Raw genomic sequence first — 18515 nt, 5'->3', positions numbered from 1 at the left:
TCAGATCTCATGAAATAGTTTAAGGATTTATGTTTGTTAAACGAATGAAGTAACTAACAGACTGGTGCAAATTCATGATAATCCCTCGCTCACACAGTGTCCTAAGATTTATAAAGACATTCCCCAACATTATCTCACTGGATCCTGCCAACAGCCCTATGAGGTTCTGGACGCTCTGGTTTTAGGAAACCTGACACTTAGACGACCAATTTCTGCACGCCAGGCCGGAAGAAGAGCTAAAAACCATAGGTTGCTACTTTTTAGACTTCTGCTGCTATAAACCCAGCCTGCTGTCTTAACCGCTGGACTCCAGCTCTTCCCATGCCCAGACACCTAGGTGACGCTCAATAAATATTTGTTTAATAAAGAATGAATGAGAGCGAAGAGAATCAATGTCAGATTATGAATGGGGAAGATATTTAAAAGATGATGCAGTCTACAAGTAGGTCTGGATGGCAGATACAGTAGAAGTCTCCTGGTTTCCATTCTGCCATCCCTTCCAACACGCATGCCTTCGTTTCCTACTACTTCCTTATGCTCGACATTCTTACAGTGGTTTGTGTTTCCAGTACTGCACAAGGAGAAGCCTCCTTGGAGATGGAGCCTACACTGAGAGAGTAGAGTTGATAAGTAAAGATTAAGAATCAGGTCCTTGGCTGAGCTCTGGATCAAGCCTCACCTGATCCAGACACATCCCAGACCAGTCCGCTGAAAGAAGGCCAGTGCAGTCAGCTAAGTGGCTGACTCTTGGTTTGGGCTTGGGTCATGATCTCAGGGTCGTGGGATTGAGCCCTGTGTCAGGCTTTGTGCTAAGTGGGGAGTCTGTTTAAGATTCCGTCTCCTTCTCTGGCCCCTCCTTCTGTGTGCGCTCTCGCTCTCTCTCTCTTTTTTAAAAAGATTTTATTTATTCACTTGACAGACAGAGATCACAAGCAGGCAGAGAGGCAGGCAGAGAGAGAAGGGAAGCAGGCTCCCCAATGAGCAGAGAGCCTGATGCCGGGGCTTGATCCCAGCACGGTGGGATCATGACCTGAGCCGAAGCCGAAGGCAGAGGCTTTAACCCACTGAGCCACCCAGGCGCCCCTACGCTCTCTCTCTCTTAAATAAATAAATCAATCTATTAAAAAAAATAAATGAGGGGAGTGCCTGGCTGACTCGGTTGGTTGGGTGTCTGACTCTTGGTTTCAGCTCAGGTCATGATCTCATGAGTCATGAGATCCCACGGTGAGGGCCTCCTTCAGTGTTAAGTCTGCTTGAGATTCTCTCTTTCCCTCTTCCTTCGCCCCTCTCCCCAAAATAAACAAATAAATCTTTTTTTTTTTTAAAGAAATTCATTTCTATTTAGACACTTAAGGACACAGTGTGGTTTTTACTCAACATTGCATTTCCAGTACAGGGCTGCACATAGTAGGCACTCAATAAGTATTTATTGAATAAATTAGTGATTGAAGTGACTTCTTTTTTTTTTTTTTTTTTTTTACCAAGATGTGGATTTTAGAATATTAGATCAGGTAGGATGCTTTTGATGTAGTAAACATAAAATCAAACACAAACTGGTTTACAGTAGAAAGCAGAGGAGAGGAGGATTCTTTTTTTTTTTTTTAAGACTTTTTAAATTTATTTGACAGAGAGAGAGAGTACAAGCAGGGGGAGCAGCTGGCAGAGGGAGAAGCAGCCTCCACCCTAAGCAGAGAGCCCGATGCAGGACTTGATCTCAGGATCCTGGGATTACTACCTGAGCTGAAGGCAGACGCTTAACCAACTGTGCCACCCAGGTGCCCTCATCACCTAAAAGAATTTTTAAGAATTTTTATCCAGCCTTTCTTGGTGTTCTGAAGGAAGGGTTTTCAGCTTATGTAATCCACCATACTTCCAGGAATAGTATAGGGCCTCCTGCAGGGACATGCACAGAGTAGATGAGCCATGCATTTTCCTTGAATTATATGAGGACAGGTTGAGTCACTTGACTTCAGTACCGAGTTAGAATTACATTTTCCTCAACAGTAAGTTTGAGATAGCCACCACAAGTGCTTTGATTCACAGTGAGAGACAGAGGAATTATTCTGAGAAGACAAAAAATTATGCTTCATTGGGAGGGCTGTCTCGTGTACACTCAAACACTGACTTAGGCATGTTACTGATAGTATCTGCTTATGCTCTTGGGTGAACCCACAGCATGAAAGAAGTGAAAATCCCCCATGAACAAGAGTGTCCCCTCTGGACAGCTAAATGGCCTTTTTCCTCCAAAAGTGAGCAAACAAGTCTGAGTTTAAAAACTTAAATGTTCTCAGTATTATTAATTTCATGCTATTTATATCTAAATGTTATTGAATAATCATTATTTGGTTATTTGATCAACCTATTTCATTATTTAAATTTAATTATTATTCAGGAAAATAAAATATCTACGCCTGCTACATTAACCAGAAATCAAGCTTGGCAATAGGATTCATACTTCAGCTTTGCTCCTAAGGAAGTGCCTGCTAAGCACTCTTTGAATTTTGCATCCATTTCCTGGTTCTGAGTTTCACTGAACAAATTCTTCCAGTCGCCAACTTCACCTGCAACACACAAAAAACAACAGATCCAGATATCTGTTAGAATATTTCTTCCTGGGGAGCCTGGGTGGCTCAGTGGGTTAAAGCCTCTGCATTTGGCTCTGCTCCGTTCATGATCCCAGAGTCCTGGGATAGAGCCCCGCATCTGGCTCCCTGCTCAGCCGGGAGCCTGTTTCCTCCTCTCTCTCTGCCTGCCCCTCTGCCCACTTGTGATCTCTGTCTGCCAAGTAAATAAATAAATCTTAAAAAAAAAAAAAATTCTTCCTGATTTTTTTTTAGCTACTTTCTTATTTTACTTTATTTTTATTTTTATTTAGGTATAGTGACACACAGTGTTGCATTAGTTTCAGGTATATCACACATTGGTTCAACAACTCTCTAAGTTATGCCCTGCTCACCACATGTATAGATCCCCTCCATCACCTATATACAACACCATTACAACACCACTGACTGCATTCCTAATGCTTTCTTTGCCTTTTATTCTTGTGGCTCATTCATCCCATAACAGGAGACATGTACCTCCCATGCTCCTTCACCCCTTTCGCCCATCCCCCACCCCTATTTCTTCTCAGTGCAGCATTTCACCCTGAAATGTGAAAATGGACACATGAAGAAAATTGGTCTTTTTTTTTTTTTTAAGATTTTTTTAAAGTTTTTGTTTTTGTTTTTCGTTTGTTTTTTTTGACAGAGATAGAGATCATAAGTAGGCAGAGAGGCAGGCAGAGAGAGAGGGGGAAGCAGGCTCCCCGCTGAGCAAAGAGCCCCATGCAGGGCTCCATCCCAGGACCCTGAGACCATGACCTGAGACCATGACCTGAGCTGAAGGCAGAGGCTTAACCCACTGAGCCTCCCAGGCACCCCAAGAAAATTAGTCTTAAGAATGAACATAGACTTTTGTAAAATTAACGGTATTCACTGGAGATTCCCCATCCGTGGCATGGGAGGTGATTTGCTCTTTACATCACTGAGGGAACGATAGGCTTTAGAGAGCTCCTATTCCCCCCTCCAACACCCCCCCCATCTCAAGCTTTGAGACCTAAATTTCCACTTTTTGAGAGTTATTTATTTTTCCTTTGTGAAGTCTTTTAAATACTTTAACCCCTGAGAAGTTATCAGTTTCTAGCAGGATTTTGTGAAAACCTCAGATTATTGAAAATTTTGCAGGAAGTTATTTTGCCTGAGATTAGGATATGTTTTCTTTTTGCTCTTAAAAGTGAAGGAAGTTACTTCTTTCTTTAGAATCTTTTGGTGATTTGGGTTGAGGGTGTAAGTTCCTTGTTGCATAGCCATTTGAAATGTATATTTATAAAGAGGATTTGATGACAGAAGGAAATGCTTAGATATATGAAGGGATTAACGTAAAACACAAAACTATTTACAAATGTCATCCACTACATAAAAGATCACAGAGTAAGGCCGGAAGAAATATGCTTAAAAAGTTAAACATGCCTCTGGTGGGAGAAATGTGGATAATTTTTAATGCTTTTTCAACTTTTCCTGTGTTTTTTGAATTTTCTACAAAGACTCTTATAAAATTTTTAAATTATTACTTTATTTTAGAATTTTTGTGTTCTGAATAGTGCTTGATTAACAATGTACAGAAACGTTCTATTTTTCCCCCTCCTTTATAGTTTATCAAACAAGGCATAAAAATCGAGAATAATGTCAGGAATCAAATGAAAGATTTATATTCAATGTTCCATTCACAGTGGGGATTTTAAATGGATCTTCATTCGATAAAGTATCGTAGAGTCAAGTAAACATACGTTCAAATCCTGATTCCTGATCATTAGCTTTGTGACAATGGACAAATTAATATCTCTGAGTTTTGATGCCCACATTTGTAAAATTAAGGAATTAATATCTTTTTTTTTGTTGTTGTTGTTGTAAAATTTATGCCCAGCAAAAGGTCTAACGGATGGTAGATGCTTGATAAATGACAGTTGTCATTGTGATATGTGTTGCCTCTAAGTCACCTTATACTTTCATTATATATGTAATAAAAGGACCTGGTAATCCCTTAGCTGTATTACCATTAATTTCCATAAGAAATTAGAATGCTTTAACAAAATTTAGTAAAATCTTCAATTGACAGAGATAGCTAGTTGCTTATACAATACTCATTATCTCCTCCTTTCTTATTAACAAAACCCTGATTTTAATTTGGCAATTATGTCCCCACCTAAAAAAAAAAAAATAAAAAAAATCACAGTTCCCAGCCAACAGTACTGCCAATGAGGTGTGCATGATTCTCTGTCTCTTGCTACTCCCTTTTTATTTTAATAAAACAATCCTTTAGTTTAATATAATGGCTTCTGTCTTGCCATCACAAAGTGACAAGCAGAAAGGCAGAAGGAACTGAGTACACTAAGAGATTTTAGATATTTTGGACGTGCCAGTCTATTTCTGAACTGACTGTGTCAAACTTCTTGTTGAGGGAGAGAAAAAGGGAATCCTGTCTTAATTTAAGGTCTAGTGATGTGGATTCCCTATAACATGCAGATTGACCCGTGTCCCAGAAATCAGTGTGGCTTTACCTTTGCGGAACAGAAACGGACCAACAGCACCATGCGTTTCCTGGGACTTGGCTCTCATTGCTTGGAAGGTACTTTGGGCTGAGATGGTTTGAATCTGCTCCCCCGTTAAAGAGAATCCAAAGAACTCAGCAATTTGTTTTATTCCAGCAGCCAGGTTCTGAAAACAAAATTTTCAGGGATAAATTTCCTTCTGTGGGAATTGTGCCATAGCAAAAACAGGCTTCTTAGCCAGAATAGATTAAGCTTAGCACTCTAACTCATCTTTTTATCTCAGGATCTTTAGACTTCTGATACTTCTGTATCAATATTCAAGATAGCCTTACATGATATTCTGTATCGATTTTCCTTTGTAGTTTTTTTTTTAAGATTTTATTTATTTATTTGACAGAGAGAGAGAGAGAGATCACAAGTAGGCAGAGAGGCAGGCAGAGGGGGTGGGGGAAGCAGAGAGCCCCATGTGGGACTAGATCCCAGGACCCTGAGATCATGACCTGAGCCGAAGGCAGAGGCTTAACCCACTGAGCCACCCAGGCTCCCCGTCCTTTACAGTTTCAATATATGACTTTTCCTGAACTCTTCAGGATATAAATAATGATAGTAAGCATTAAGTAGAAGGTAAGAATCCAGGTGATATTCACTTTAGTAAAAAGCACCTGTTTTGATGAGGTGAGGAAATTAATGTAATTGTACACGATCATTCCAATTCTTTTTTCTTTTGAATCCTGTGTTTAATTCCATCAGGAAAGTCTAATTTTTAGAATCATAAAAACTAGAGGGAGTCTTGAAATGTATCTTGTCTAAATACACTTGTAAATCATGAACCCCCTCAACAGTATTGCTGAACAATGAAGATTCATGAACAGTTTCTTTTTTTTTTTTTAAGATTTTTATTTATTTATTTGACAGACAGAGATCACAAGTAGGCAGAGAGGCAGGCAGAGAGAGAGAGAGAGAGAAGAGGAAGCAGGCTCTCTGTGGAGCAGATAGCCCGATGCGGGGCTCGATCCCAGGACCCCGGGATCATGACCCGAGCTGAAGGCAGAGGCTTTAACCCACTGAGCCACCCAGGCGCCCCTCATGAACAGTTTCTTAAGCTGTATTCTACAGAACACTAATTTACTTTGTAGTTATAGATGATTCATGGCAAAAAAAAAAAGGAGGTTGAAGAGTTGAGGTCCAATAAGTTTGGAATCCTTTTGGTTAAAAAAAGATAACCTTTTTGTTTGTTTGCTTTTCCTATAGGATCTCCCAATCTTTACTATGCCAGCTTGTAACATAAATATCCCAGAAGTCTATCAGTTTCCAAATCAGTTTGAACTCTAAGCAAGAATTATTAACATCTGGGGCGCCTGGGTGGCTCAGTGGGTTAAGCCGCTGCCTTCGGCTCAGGTCATGATCTCAGGGTCCTGGGATCGAGTCCCGCATCGGGCTCTCTGCTCAGCAGGGAGTCTGCTTCCTCCTCTCTCTCTCTCTGCCTGCCTCTCTGCCTACTTGTAATCTCTCTGTGTCAAATAAATAAATAAATCTTTAAAAAAAAAAAAGAATTATTAACATCTGGGCAACACTGACATTCCACAGAACACAAGTTTTAGAGACATTATTCTAGAAGGAGAACTAAATTGCTATGCTCTTTCACGTTCCATAGATGCACTCTATCAACCGAAGGGACCGGTTCAGTGACACTTTCCTTTTATAAGAATGTCAGGGGAGACTGGTGTTAAGAACTCACTTCCACTAGCAGGCATCTGACACACTCCCTTCTTTTTAACATACTTTCTTCACTGGACTTCCTGGACCTTGGCTTCCTCTCTGCCTCAGTAGCCCCTCCTCTTTCTCCTTTGCAGATTCTTCCTGTTTCCCAAGCTCTCTCTATGGGGAACTCCAGGGCTCAGTTCTTGGTCTTCTTCTCTTCTCCATCTGTATACATACATACATGGGTATGTAATCTCACGGCTTTAATACCATACATGTGCCAAATTTAGATGTACACCCCAGAACTCTCTTCATTCAAGACTTTTATACCCAATTGCCTACCTGACCTCTCCATTTGGATGACTGAGAAGCATCTCAGACTAAGCTAACACCAAAACCCTGATCTCTCCCACTATCCTGCTTTCACCTGCCGGCATCTCCTACTCAAATGATGACAACTCAATCCTTTCAGTTGGTCAAGCCAATAATATTGGAGTCCTATCTGATTTCTCTTTTTCTTTCCATTCTTTCTCCTGTGCAGTCCAGCAACAAATCCTATTAGCTCTTCTTCAACATATATTCAGAATTCAACCATTTATCACTGCCACTGCCCCTTCTGGCCTGAGCAACCATCTTCCTTTGCTTGGACTACTGCAGTACTCTCCTCATGGTTTCTCTACACTGTCTTTGCTTCTCTCTAGTATGTTCTCATGCAGCAATCAGAATGAACCTATTAAAAATACATCAACTCGGGCGCCTGGGTGGCTCAGTGGGTTAAGCCTCTGCCTTCGGCTCAGGTCATGATCTCAGGGTCCTGGGATCGAGTCCTTCATCTGGCTCTCTGCTCAGCAGGGAGTCTGCTTCCTCCTCTCTCTCTCTCTGCCTGCCTCTCTGCCTACTTGTGATTTCTCTCTGTCAAACAAATAAATAAAATCTAAAAAAAAAAAAAATGCGTAAACTCCTATCAGGCTTCTGCTGGATTTCTGCAGTGGCTTCCCCTTTCACTCAGAGTGAAAGCCAAAGGATTTCAATGGCCTGCCACATGATTCACTCTACCTCATTCCCTTGCCTCTGTTCTCATTGGTTAATCTCCTCAGGCTCACTCCTAAGGACCCAGCCACATTCACCTCCTTCATGTCACTTAATGATGCCCGGAATACTTCTACCTCAGGACCTTTACTCCAGTTGATTCTGTATGCCTGGAAAGCTCTTATTCCAGTTACCACTTGGCTCACTCCCTCTTTCTTCCTATTTATACTGGGATCCGTCCAACATCCCAATTCCCCACCCCTACCTAGCATTTCCAGTTTTCCTTAATCAGCTATGCCATTTCTTTTCTCCCACATATTATAAACATTAAAAAATATTATATTTATTATTTCTCTTTCGCTCTCCCTGCCTTCTTCAGTTAGAAGGTAAGCTTCTCCAGGGCAGTGAACTTACTGGTTTGCTTACTGACGTATCACAAAGACCTAGAACAATGCTAATCGCTCATTCACTAAATGTTCATGAGTAACAATTCATGCATAAGCAATTTTAAAAATAACATCATATGGAAAGATCCAATTCACAGCCAAATGCATGTTCAGTTAAATCTCAACTGAAACCTACCTATTATTTTTGCCATTCTTATTTTTTTTATAGATTTAATTAATTTATTTGACAGAGAGAGATTACAAGTAGGCAGAGAGGCAGGCAGAGAGAGAGGAAGGGAAGCAGGCCTCCCGCTGAGCAGAGAGCTCCATGCTGGACTTGATCCCAGGACCCTGAGATCATGACCCGAGCCGAATGCAGCGGCCCAACGCACTGAGCCACCCAGGTGCCCTGCCATTCTTATTCTTAAACCTACCTATTATTTCTGCCATTTCCTGCTATCACAGCAGGAAAATAAAGCAGCCACTCTTAGTAATAAGTTGCTAAGCATTACTTTGTTTCTGTTAAATAAAGAATCTAAGCCCCTACACATTTTTTTTCCCCTAGCACTGTCCCACATATCTAGAATATTCTTTTTTTTAATTGAATACAATATTCATACAACTGGACATTAAAAGTAAGTGCTCTATGTTTATTTTATAAAAAATTATTCTATAGAATGTCAATAATCATAATCTCACCTCTTTCAAGTCTTCGTATAATATGAACTTAACATTGTCATCATCAAGATGTTTGTTCCAATTAATGGCAAAATCAAAATAACTTCCCCAAGAAACTGAAAACACAGGAAAAAAATTCTTAAAGAATTTTAAATAGCTGAGGTTAAAATGAAAGATAGTTAATGTATGCTCAAAATATAAACTATACATATGTGTATATGCTCAAAAAAGATTTTTTAAAAGATTTTATTTATTTATTTGACAGAGAGAAATCACAAGTAGGCAGAGAGGCAGGCAGAGAGAGAAAGGGAAGCAGGCTCCCTGCTGAGCAGAGAACCCAATGAGGGACTGGATCCCAGGACCCTGAGATCATGACCTGAGCCTAAGGCAGCAGCTTAACCCACTGAGCCACCCAGGTGCCCCAAGATTTTTTTTTAAAGATTTATTTAGGCCCTGAGATAATGACCTGAGCCAAAATCAAGAGTCTGACATTTAACTGGCTGAGCCACCCAGGCACCACTCAAACATGAGGTTTGTTATTACGAATCCCTGCTCCAAAAGAATTGTATAAACCATTCCTATCTTGAGATTTCTAATCATTTTATTATTTTCATCAATAATAACACAACTAAGCAAGTTGCAAAAGTGATTTGATTAAAAACTGTCAGATATTCATGGTTAAGTGAATAAAATAATTCAGAAATAGTGAATGATACATGGAAACTGACAGATAGTGTCAGAAAGAAAGAAATAATTAGACAGATGTTGTCTAGATCAGCATTGCCCAATAGAAATTTAATGCAAACCACATCTGTAATTTTATTTTATTTCTGAAGATGTATTTATTAGAGAGAAGTGCACAAGTGGGACAGGCAGAGGGATAAGGAAAGAAATGTGAAGCAGACTCTGTGGGACTTATTATTATTTTTTTAAGTTTTTTTTAATTTTAATTTAAATTTTTTTGGTAATCTCTATCCCCAACATGGGGTTGAACTCACAATCCAAGATTAAGAGTCACATGCTCTATCCACCGAGCCAGCCAGGTGCTCCTGTCCCATGTCTGTTCTATGCCTACCCCCTACTCATAGTCAACATGTGAATTGCCCAAATTATTTTTAAAAACACTAATGTATTATTGTTTGATGCACAGAACTAGTGGTGCTATAAAACTTCATTTAAAACCAACTTTTTGGTTCCTGGATCCTCCATAATCTTTCTTCACTGTAAAACACATTTGATTTTTTTGTACTTAGTGGGGTCACCTGTTGAAGTGAGAATTCTTTTGCCAACAGCTATACCTTGTCCTTTCATGAACTGTCTGAAGAATTCATCCCAAGAGCCATAGCTTGGAATATCAGGGACATCATTGTGGAAATGGAAAAAAGATACTGCCGTATCTTTAGGGTTTCGAAATATCACCAATATCTAGGGAGAGAAAATTAAGTTAATTTATTCAGATCAATGTTTTGAACCTTGGAAAAGCGAAGGGGTGAGCAATATCATTATATATTTTTGTATACAACTTAATTTCGTTAACAAAAAGAGGAAGAATGACAGGAAGAAATTGAGGAAGAGGTGGTAGCAGGTGGGGAAATTTAGGGAAAGGGGAGAAAAAAGAAGAAAAAGCAGATCGATGCTGTAGTAGAGAACTTCTGCTAGTGAACTTTGTAAAAAGGCACATAGAGAAGACATCAAAAAGGAAAAAAGAGGAAGCCCATTAGAATAGTCACAGGACATGATCTGGAAAGTTAAATTGCAAAGTAAAAATTGCAAAATAATATTAAGGAAAATGAAAATAATGTTCAGAGTTTGGTGGGAGAAGATCCAATAGGGATACGAGTGACCAAAGCGTCTGCAGTTACATACACACGACATGAAGTTTGCTATTATATGTGAAAGTCAGAAATAAAATTATTTCAGACCTCAGGGAAATAATGCTCACCAGAAAGAATGGCAACAACAACAGCAAACCCTGCCGCTTGTTTTCCTAGATTGTACTCTCTTGTTAAACACTCTAAATATCTTAGTGGGATTCTGAAATCTAGTCACTATAGAACAGATTTAAAATATGTTCAATTCCAGGTATATGTTTTATATCCTAGCTGAAAATACCTTTGCTTTGCATGAAACTATAGCTAATATAACCTGAAGAAACAACAGAAGCAATATTAAATCTCACACTTCATTTCTTAAAATTCTGTAAGATAGGAACTTCATCACATAGCCCAGAAAGGCAGTATCTAGACGTTAAATACTTCAAACTGACATATGAGTAAGAATGACACTCACCTTGGCTTTATTCTTGACGATGGACCCAGGTAATTTGTCATAATGGAGGTGAGTTGCCAAAATCCTTGGCGATGGGAACTGTTTCATTCTCTTAAAAATATACACAATAAAGTGAAAGTGTGGGTGTGTCAACCACTCTTTTTTTTTTTTTTAAGATTTTATGTATTTATTTGACAGACAGAGATTATAAGTAGACAGAGAGAGGAAGGGAAGCAGGCTCCCTGCTAAACAGAGAGCCTGATGTGGGCCTCGATCCCAGGACCCTGGGATCATGACCTGAGCCAAAGGCAGAGGCTTTAACCCACTGAGCCACCCAGGCACCCCATGGTCAAGCACTCTTAACTGTAGTATTTGAATGGTAGTTTCAAGGACCACTATTGTGTCTTCTTCAGTTCCTCCTCAAAATTTTTTTGTTTTGTTTTGTTTTAGAGAGAGAGAAAGGAAGAATGTGCTTGTGCACAGGGTTGGGGGAAGGGCAGAGGGAGAGAGCATCTTAAGCAGCTTCACCTCCAGTTCGGAGCCCTGTGTGGGGGTGTGGGGGAGGATTGGATGGGGGTGGGCTTGGCTCAATCTCATAACCCCGAGATCATGACCCGAACTGAAATCAAGATTCAGATGCTTAACAGACTGAGCCACCCAGGTGCCCCTCTTCTCCCAGTTTTTATTTTTTTGTTTTCTTACTTTATGGAGGCAAGGAATGGAAAAAAACATAAACAAATAATTTAAATCATCCTTTTGGAAGTCCTTGTAGGATCTGGTTTATCTTTTATCTTTTTTTTTTTTTTGGTCATTTTTTGAAAAGTTTACCTTTTTTCACAATCACACCAAATTCTTTTTGTTCAAGAGAGCTCATAATCTCCGGTCTACTCTTTGAGTTAATATGGCTGTCTTCTATATTCAAGGTTTTTAACAGAAATATTCAAGTTTTCCCATAGCTCCTCCGAACCTATTTTTAATATCTAGATTTTTTTTTTTTAACCAAAAATATTCCAGGGGCACCTGGGTGGCTCAACCGGTTAAGCATTTGCCTTCAACTCAGGTCTTGATCCCTAGGTCCTGGGATCAAACCCCAACTTGGGCTTCCTCCTCAGCAGGGAGCCTGCTTTTCCCTCTTCCTCTTCCTCCATTCATGCTCTCCCTCTCTTTCAAATAAACAAATAAATGATTTTTTAAAATTTCCATTCAAATATCCCAAGAGAACCTGAAAATGCATAGTCACTTAACTATCTGAGAAATATTTTACAAGAGAAAATCTTGTCAGTGTGAGGACTCAATAACTGATTCTTTGTGTGTATGTATCTACTTCTACTGATAATTTAAGAAATGAACTGATCTGTTTAATCTGCCAGCAGTAAGGGTTTTGTCTTAAAATCAGGCCTTTATTATGTTATATAGGCTAAAGTTTCAAGTTTATTTCCATACTTGTACAGGTCACTCACTGTTTGGTCACATTATTTCAGTGATAAAGTGATATTTAGATATTTGTAGCCAATTGTTCTGTAAAAATTTAGTGGAGATCCCAACTCAAGCAAGGGCAAAACATAAAAAAAATGTTCTAAAAATAAAAAAGCCAATGTAAGTCAATGATATGGGCCCCAGTGGTGATTAATAGTCATAATACTTGATTTACATCATTAGTTTTGAATGTCACTTTTAGATTCATTCACAGCAATCCTCTCAGGTAGGTGTTATAACCCCCATTTTAGAGATTAACAATAGGCTTTGAGGTTTTAAGTGCTTTGTACAAAATCACACAGATGGTAATTTTCAGATTAAGTTATAGTATGCTGTTTCCACTACACTGCACGGCCAAAAATCACAAAAAGACATATGAGAAATGGTAAAGTTCCTAAAAGGATTAGAAAAATATCCACGGAGAAAGTGAGAAATAACTGTAACAAAACTGATATGCATATAATAAAACATTGATGAAAATGTGACATAGCCAAACTATAAGCAGTGTAAAGACTGTATGTTTATTTTATTTTATTTATTTTTTAAAGTAATCTCTATGCTGACCCACAACCCTGGTATCAAGAGTTGCATGCTCCACCGACTAAGATAGCCAGGTACAGGAAAATATATGTATTTTAGAAAAGTTTTCTGTAAAATGAATAGCTGTTAAGTAAAGCTTGTCTTCTTACTGATTTCCATTTTAAAATGGAGGTGCATGGCTGGCTCAGTCAGAGCAAGCAACTCTTGATCTCCAGGTCATGAGTTCAAGCCCCACTTTTGGTGTAGAGTTTACTTTTTTAAAAAAAAGTTGGAAAACTGGGGAAATGTTAGCATAAACTGTAAAGTTGATGCTAAACACCCTCTTTAGAAAAAATGTTATGCAACGGTCTGGACAGGAGAAACCAGTGGGGCTTTTCACTGGCCCATCGTTTCTTACCTAGGAAAAAATTTCTTAAGTTTCCTGTCCACACAACCTGAACCAGTCCTGACTGCCCACATCTGGGGGCGGTCAGCCACAAGCAGGATGGCTCACCTTACCAGGGGCAGGAGCACATTTACCTCCCACTCCAGCCCGCCTCCCCTAAGTCCTGACACATCTCATTTGCATATGATTTTCTGTGACTTTAGCCCGATCCATGGAAATGACTTTCTTCCACGTAAAATCCAACTTCTCAGCTTATATTTGTCATCATGCCAAGTGTTTCTGTCATTTTCCAGAAACCACTTTCTAAGTCCAAATCCAATAATTTATTTCTTAGTAACTGAGTTCTTCTGTCTGCTTGATAGTTGGGAGTCTTGGTAGTAAACATGTCTCAAAATTTTGCTGAGATTGTGGTTCCTCCTTGAATACAGCCATCCCGTCCCAAATGTATTCCTGGTGTATCTAGGTAGGGCTGGGGATGGTCTGACTCTCACCTGTCCTGTCCAAGCGCTGAAGTCTTGAGGCAGATCCTTCTTCCCACCCTTTTCTTGCCTTCCCTAGCAGGAACCAGAGTATCCTGTCTCACACCCAAGCCCCACTTAGTTTTACTGATAAAGTGAATGATAACATGTGGTAAGGTGAATTAGAACAGGCAGGATGACCTGTTAGAACGTTTACACACACCAGTGACTTACTCTCTCAGTTACTACTTGATCCTTTTCCATCTCCCCCCACACCCTCCACCAACACACACACACCAGAGTCATCATGGAGGCAGGAACATCAAAGGTAATGTCTTATTAGGAAAAGTCTGGGGACTGCTGACATAAACTGAAGGCAGGATGATCTGAGCCTTAGAAGAACCCTCCTATGGCATTCCACCTAAGTCTCCATCTTCAGACACAAAACTTTTTTAAATTTCAATTTCTTAAAAAAGATTTTTCTTTTATATTTATTTACTTAAGATTTTTTTAAAATGAAGATTTTACTTCTCTGATAAAACGCAAGAGTATGTGTGAGGCAGGGTGGGTGTCAGGGCAGGGAGAGAGACAAGCAGACTCGACGCTGAGTACCAAGACAGACCTGGGCTCAACCTCAAGACCCTGAGATCATGACCTGAGCCAAATCCAAGAGTTGGATGTTTAACCAACAGAGCCACCCAGGAGCTCCTACGATTTTATTTTTTAAATAATCTCTATACACAAATGGGGCTCAAACTTACAACTCTGAGATCAGAAGTCACATACTGTACTCAGTGAGCCAGGCAGGCAACCCTGGTTTTAATTTTTCTTCAGGTTTCTCGGCTTGCTTTCTCTTCTATTTTTTTCTTTTACAAGTAGGCTGTCTATATATATTCTTAACCTCTTGCAGAGGTTAAGAAGCACTAATTGGAAAACTTGGGTTCAAATCTTGGCCCTGCCATTTATTAGCCCCTTGACATTGGTTAAGTTTCTAACAGTTTTGCCTTTTGTCATTTGGTGATGAGGTTATTTTGCCATGAAATGAGATCATCCTTGAAAAATGCTGGGAGTATATGGTGAACACAAAATAAGTTGCCTAATTTTCTGAACTCAAAACTAAAACTCTACCCCAAATGGAAGAAATTTTCCGTGATAATTTACTATAAATTTAAAGGCTGTTTGTACTAACCTCATATTTTTTTGGGTCCCCACATTCAAGAATTGGGAATTCTGGATACTCATACTTTTTCTTAGATGCAGCAAATATCAGTTCATTAATGATGTGGAGAATCCAATTTGAACCTTAAAGAAAAATCCAAGAACCAAAGATCATTAAGGAGTCTTGATTTAGCAAAGGCATGTTACTTTCACATATATATCATAAAAATTGGAACCTACAGCCATCCTGTGGTATGAACAATCAGTTCTTCTGCATCTGAAATAAACTGCGCTGTGGGAAGAAACAGAGTTTTGTAGAAAACAGCACTTCTTACTTACATTAGTACAAAATTTGTTATCTTATTTTGCAGATTTTTCCTTTAACAAGTGACAATACTGCTTGAATCCATAACATGTTCCTTATAGAACACTGTTATGTTATAGAAATGATTGTTTATTGCCTATCATGTATTATTTCCTCTTACACTAATGAATATTTTCTATAGGAGTATAGATAATTTTGATTTTATAAAAACCCAGCATCGATTAACAGAAAAAATCAAATGAAGATGGCTTTGATAAGCACTTAGAGATGAAATAAGTTAAAAAAATCAAAATTAGATTGTGAGATTGTGTGAAATAGGAGAATTTAGATTCTTAATATCTCTTCCCCCATTAGTGAATCACCATGTAAGGCTGGTTTGCGAAACAAAAGGATGGATGAGGTTTGATCCTGAAAAATATTCTATTATGTGGAAATCGTCATAGGCATTAGAGACATGGGCGAGCTTTTGCCTTTAGTCAAAAATCAAGATGAAAATGATTATTGCTCTCAGTGCTTGATAACAAATGGACTTTCCTGCATTCATCTTTCTGGTAGCCAGCACCAGAAAGATGCTAGCACCACTATGCATGCTTTCTACATCCATCATTCATCAGACCTTCTCCTTCAGACACCAAGATTTCTAAGTCTAGCAGTTCTCGTTATTGATTCCACAAGTTATGCTCTTAACCATCTTGATCACCCCCCCCACACACACACACACACTGCTTTCTGGCTAGCTTCATGCAGAGATGAACTACCCTCCTCCCGACCTTTGCCTAGCACCCTGCCCAACCTACTCACTATGAAGAAGTGCCCTGGTAGAAAATGATTTGTCATTTACCACACTTTGGATAAGATGCGAGCACTATGTCATCACTTCTGGCTTCAAAGGTGTCCAAGGCCTGGAAAGTTTCTGAGGTGCACATGGTGATTGGGTATGGAATCCCCTGATGAATGAAAAACAAGTGAGAAAGTGCGGTTTCTTTTGATTTTTCCAAAGCTTCGTCAATATAGTCAATAAATTTGGACTTATTGGCCATGCTGGCTCCCTGCTGATGAACCTGTTCTGTAGTTGTCCAGGGGCAGCAATAGCTTTTATTGGAGTTTTTCAGGAGGTGGAATAAAGGGCTCCTCCCATTCCCATGAGAAATAAATTCTTTAATTCTCACCCCCTTCTCCTCACCTGCCTTTCCGCACGCCCACCTCTGACAAAAGGCAAACCGCAGGTGCAAAGCAACCTGAGGATCAGAGAATAATACCAAAGGGGCTGATCATGTTACCGTTACAGACAATCCCTTGGAGGAAAGTAAGAATAGAATCTCTAACCAGACGACAATAGATATTAACTATCTAACAAATAGTTATTTAACTGAATCAGACATGCAATTTTTCCATCACAGGAAAGCTGAGGAAATTTTGTATGTCAGCAGAACGTATCTTACTAAGGCAGGTAGTAGATGTAGGAGAGAAACTTTAATTTTTTAATTTTTTAAGACTTTATTTATTTTGAGAGAGAGAGAGAGAGTGCTTGACCAGGAAGGAGAGGGAGAAGCAGGTTCTCCCCTGAGCAGGGAGCCCAACAGGAGGCTCGATCCCAAGACTGTGAGATCATGACCTGAGCTGAAGGCAGACACCTAACTGACTGAGTCACCCAGGCACCTTGGAGAGCAACTTTTAATCTCCATTTTACAAAGGGGAAAGAACTGACCAGAGACAGTTCCTAGATAGATAGGTTTCTGGGTTTCATTATATTTGTAATAATATATTTTTAAAATGTTTATAAAAAGGTAAAAGGTAAAAGGAGTATTTGACTGTCTTACTATTTTTGGAAGGCAGCTATGCTCACCACTATACCACCAACGCTTGTCTTACTATTTTTGTATGTCCATACAGCACTTCCCTTGAAGGGGTTATTACTTACATAACAATGGGGTGCTATTCACTGTAGGTGGGAAGCTTGTATGTTTCAGACTCTCCCAAAAAAAGAAAATAAGTAGGACTGGACTCTCTGCCAAGCTGCTTAGTGGGATTGTCCCTTACATTATAGTCTTTGTTTTCCTGGGGAGGGTGGAATTTAAGGCATTAATTCAAATGCTGCTGTTGTCCTTTGCTTGCTTCTTAGTGAGTAAAATGATAAAAAAGACAATATGCCTGGATCCTGTTTTGACACTAATGCCTATAATTATAGGAGGATTTGGGAGGCTGTTTGGAATTGGTCATGTGAGCTTTGATTCTTCTTAGTCTCCCTGGGCTCAGGGCAAGCTGTCAGTCTTTCAGTTCTACCTACTTATTTTTTTCTTAAGATTTTATTTTTTAAAGTTTTTTATATATCCAAAGTAGCGCTCCAACTCACAACTTTGAGATCAAGAGTTGAGTACTCACCAACTGAACCAGTCAGGAGTCCCCTTCTTGACTCTTAATTGTCTATATGCGTGGTGGAGGGAAACAGCACGAATGATTGCATAATAACCTAGATTTATGATTATTTTTATTTATTTTTTTTAAGATTTTATTTATTTATCAGAGAGAGAGGGAGAGAGAGCGAGCATAGGCAGACAGAATGGCAGGCAGAGGCAGAGAGAGAAGCAGGCTCCCTGCTGAACAAGGAGGCCGATGTGGGACTCAATCCTAGGAGGCTGGGATCATGACCTGAGCCGAAGGCAGCTGCTTAACCAACTGAGCCACCCAGGAGTCCCTAGATTTATGATTATTTGTACTGCTGTGCTTTTGAGTGCAAGTGGGCCTCCAATTCTGTGCAATCCAAGCCCAAGATAAATGGTGGGGGACCGCTAGATTGCACCTGGCTTAGCTCATGCTCCTGGTGGCATCCACAAAGGAGGTTTCTTTAAAGCTCCTTTCCTTGAGATTAAAGACATTGTTCCCTCTTAATTTTTTTCTTTTCATTTTTTTCCTAGACTATGGACTTATATCAGAGAGAGAGGGGGGGAGAGAGAAATTGAGAAGGTGAGGGGGGGGGTGAGAAAAAAAGAAAACCAAAACAAAACTGGTGACCAAAAATGTC

General features: G+C 39.5%; 1 protein-coding gene across 1 annotated transcript; it reads right to left on the bottom strand.

Moving 5' to 3' along the window:
• Positions 1 to 2430: 2430 nt before the first annotated feature.
• SULT6B1 (sulfotransferase family 6B member 1) lies at positions 2431 to 16533 on the bottom strand. The gene is made up of 7 exons (XM_004765538.1): positions 16335 to 16533; positions 15200 to 15312; positions 11173 to 11262; positions 10182 to 10308; positions 8905 to 8999; positions 5099 to 5255; positions 2431 to 2561 (listed from the first exon to the last, which is right to left on the bottom strand). Exons 1-7 carry the CDS (start codon positions 16531 to 16533, stop codon positions 2431 to 2433), a joined length of 912 nt encoding a protein of 303 aa, XP_004765595.1.
• Positions 16534 to 18515: the final 1982 nt, after the last annotated feature.

This window comes from Mustela putorius, unplaced genomic scaffold (assembly GCF_011764305.1).
Source record: "Mustela putorius furo isolate JIRA1106 unplaced genomic scaffold, ASM1176430v1.1 tig00000281_pilon_pilon_pilon, whole genome shotgun sequence".
Classification (NCBI taxonomy): Eukaryota; Metazoa; Chordata; class Mammalia; order Carnivora; family Mustelidae; genus Mustela; species Mustela putorius.
Note: the sequence above shows the minus strand (reverse complement) of the source record. Positions and strands in the feature narration are given on the sequence as shown.

Excerpts from the sequence above, each read along its gene's own strand:
- SULT6B1 (XM_004765538.1), bottom strand. The coding sequence starts at position 16,533 with ATGGCCAATAAGTCCAAATTTATTGACTATATTGACGAAGCTTTGGAA. Across the intron at positions 9,000-10,181 it reads ACAGTTCATGAAAGGACAAG|TTTCTTGGGGAAGTTATTTT; the intron begins GTATAGCTGTTG and ends CTGTGTTTTCAG. Across the intron at positions 5,256-8,904 it reads TATACGAAGACTTGAAAGAG|AACCTGGCTGCTGGAATAAA; the intron begins GTGAGATTATGA and ends TTTTGTTTTCAG.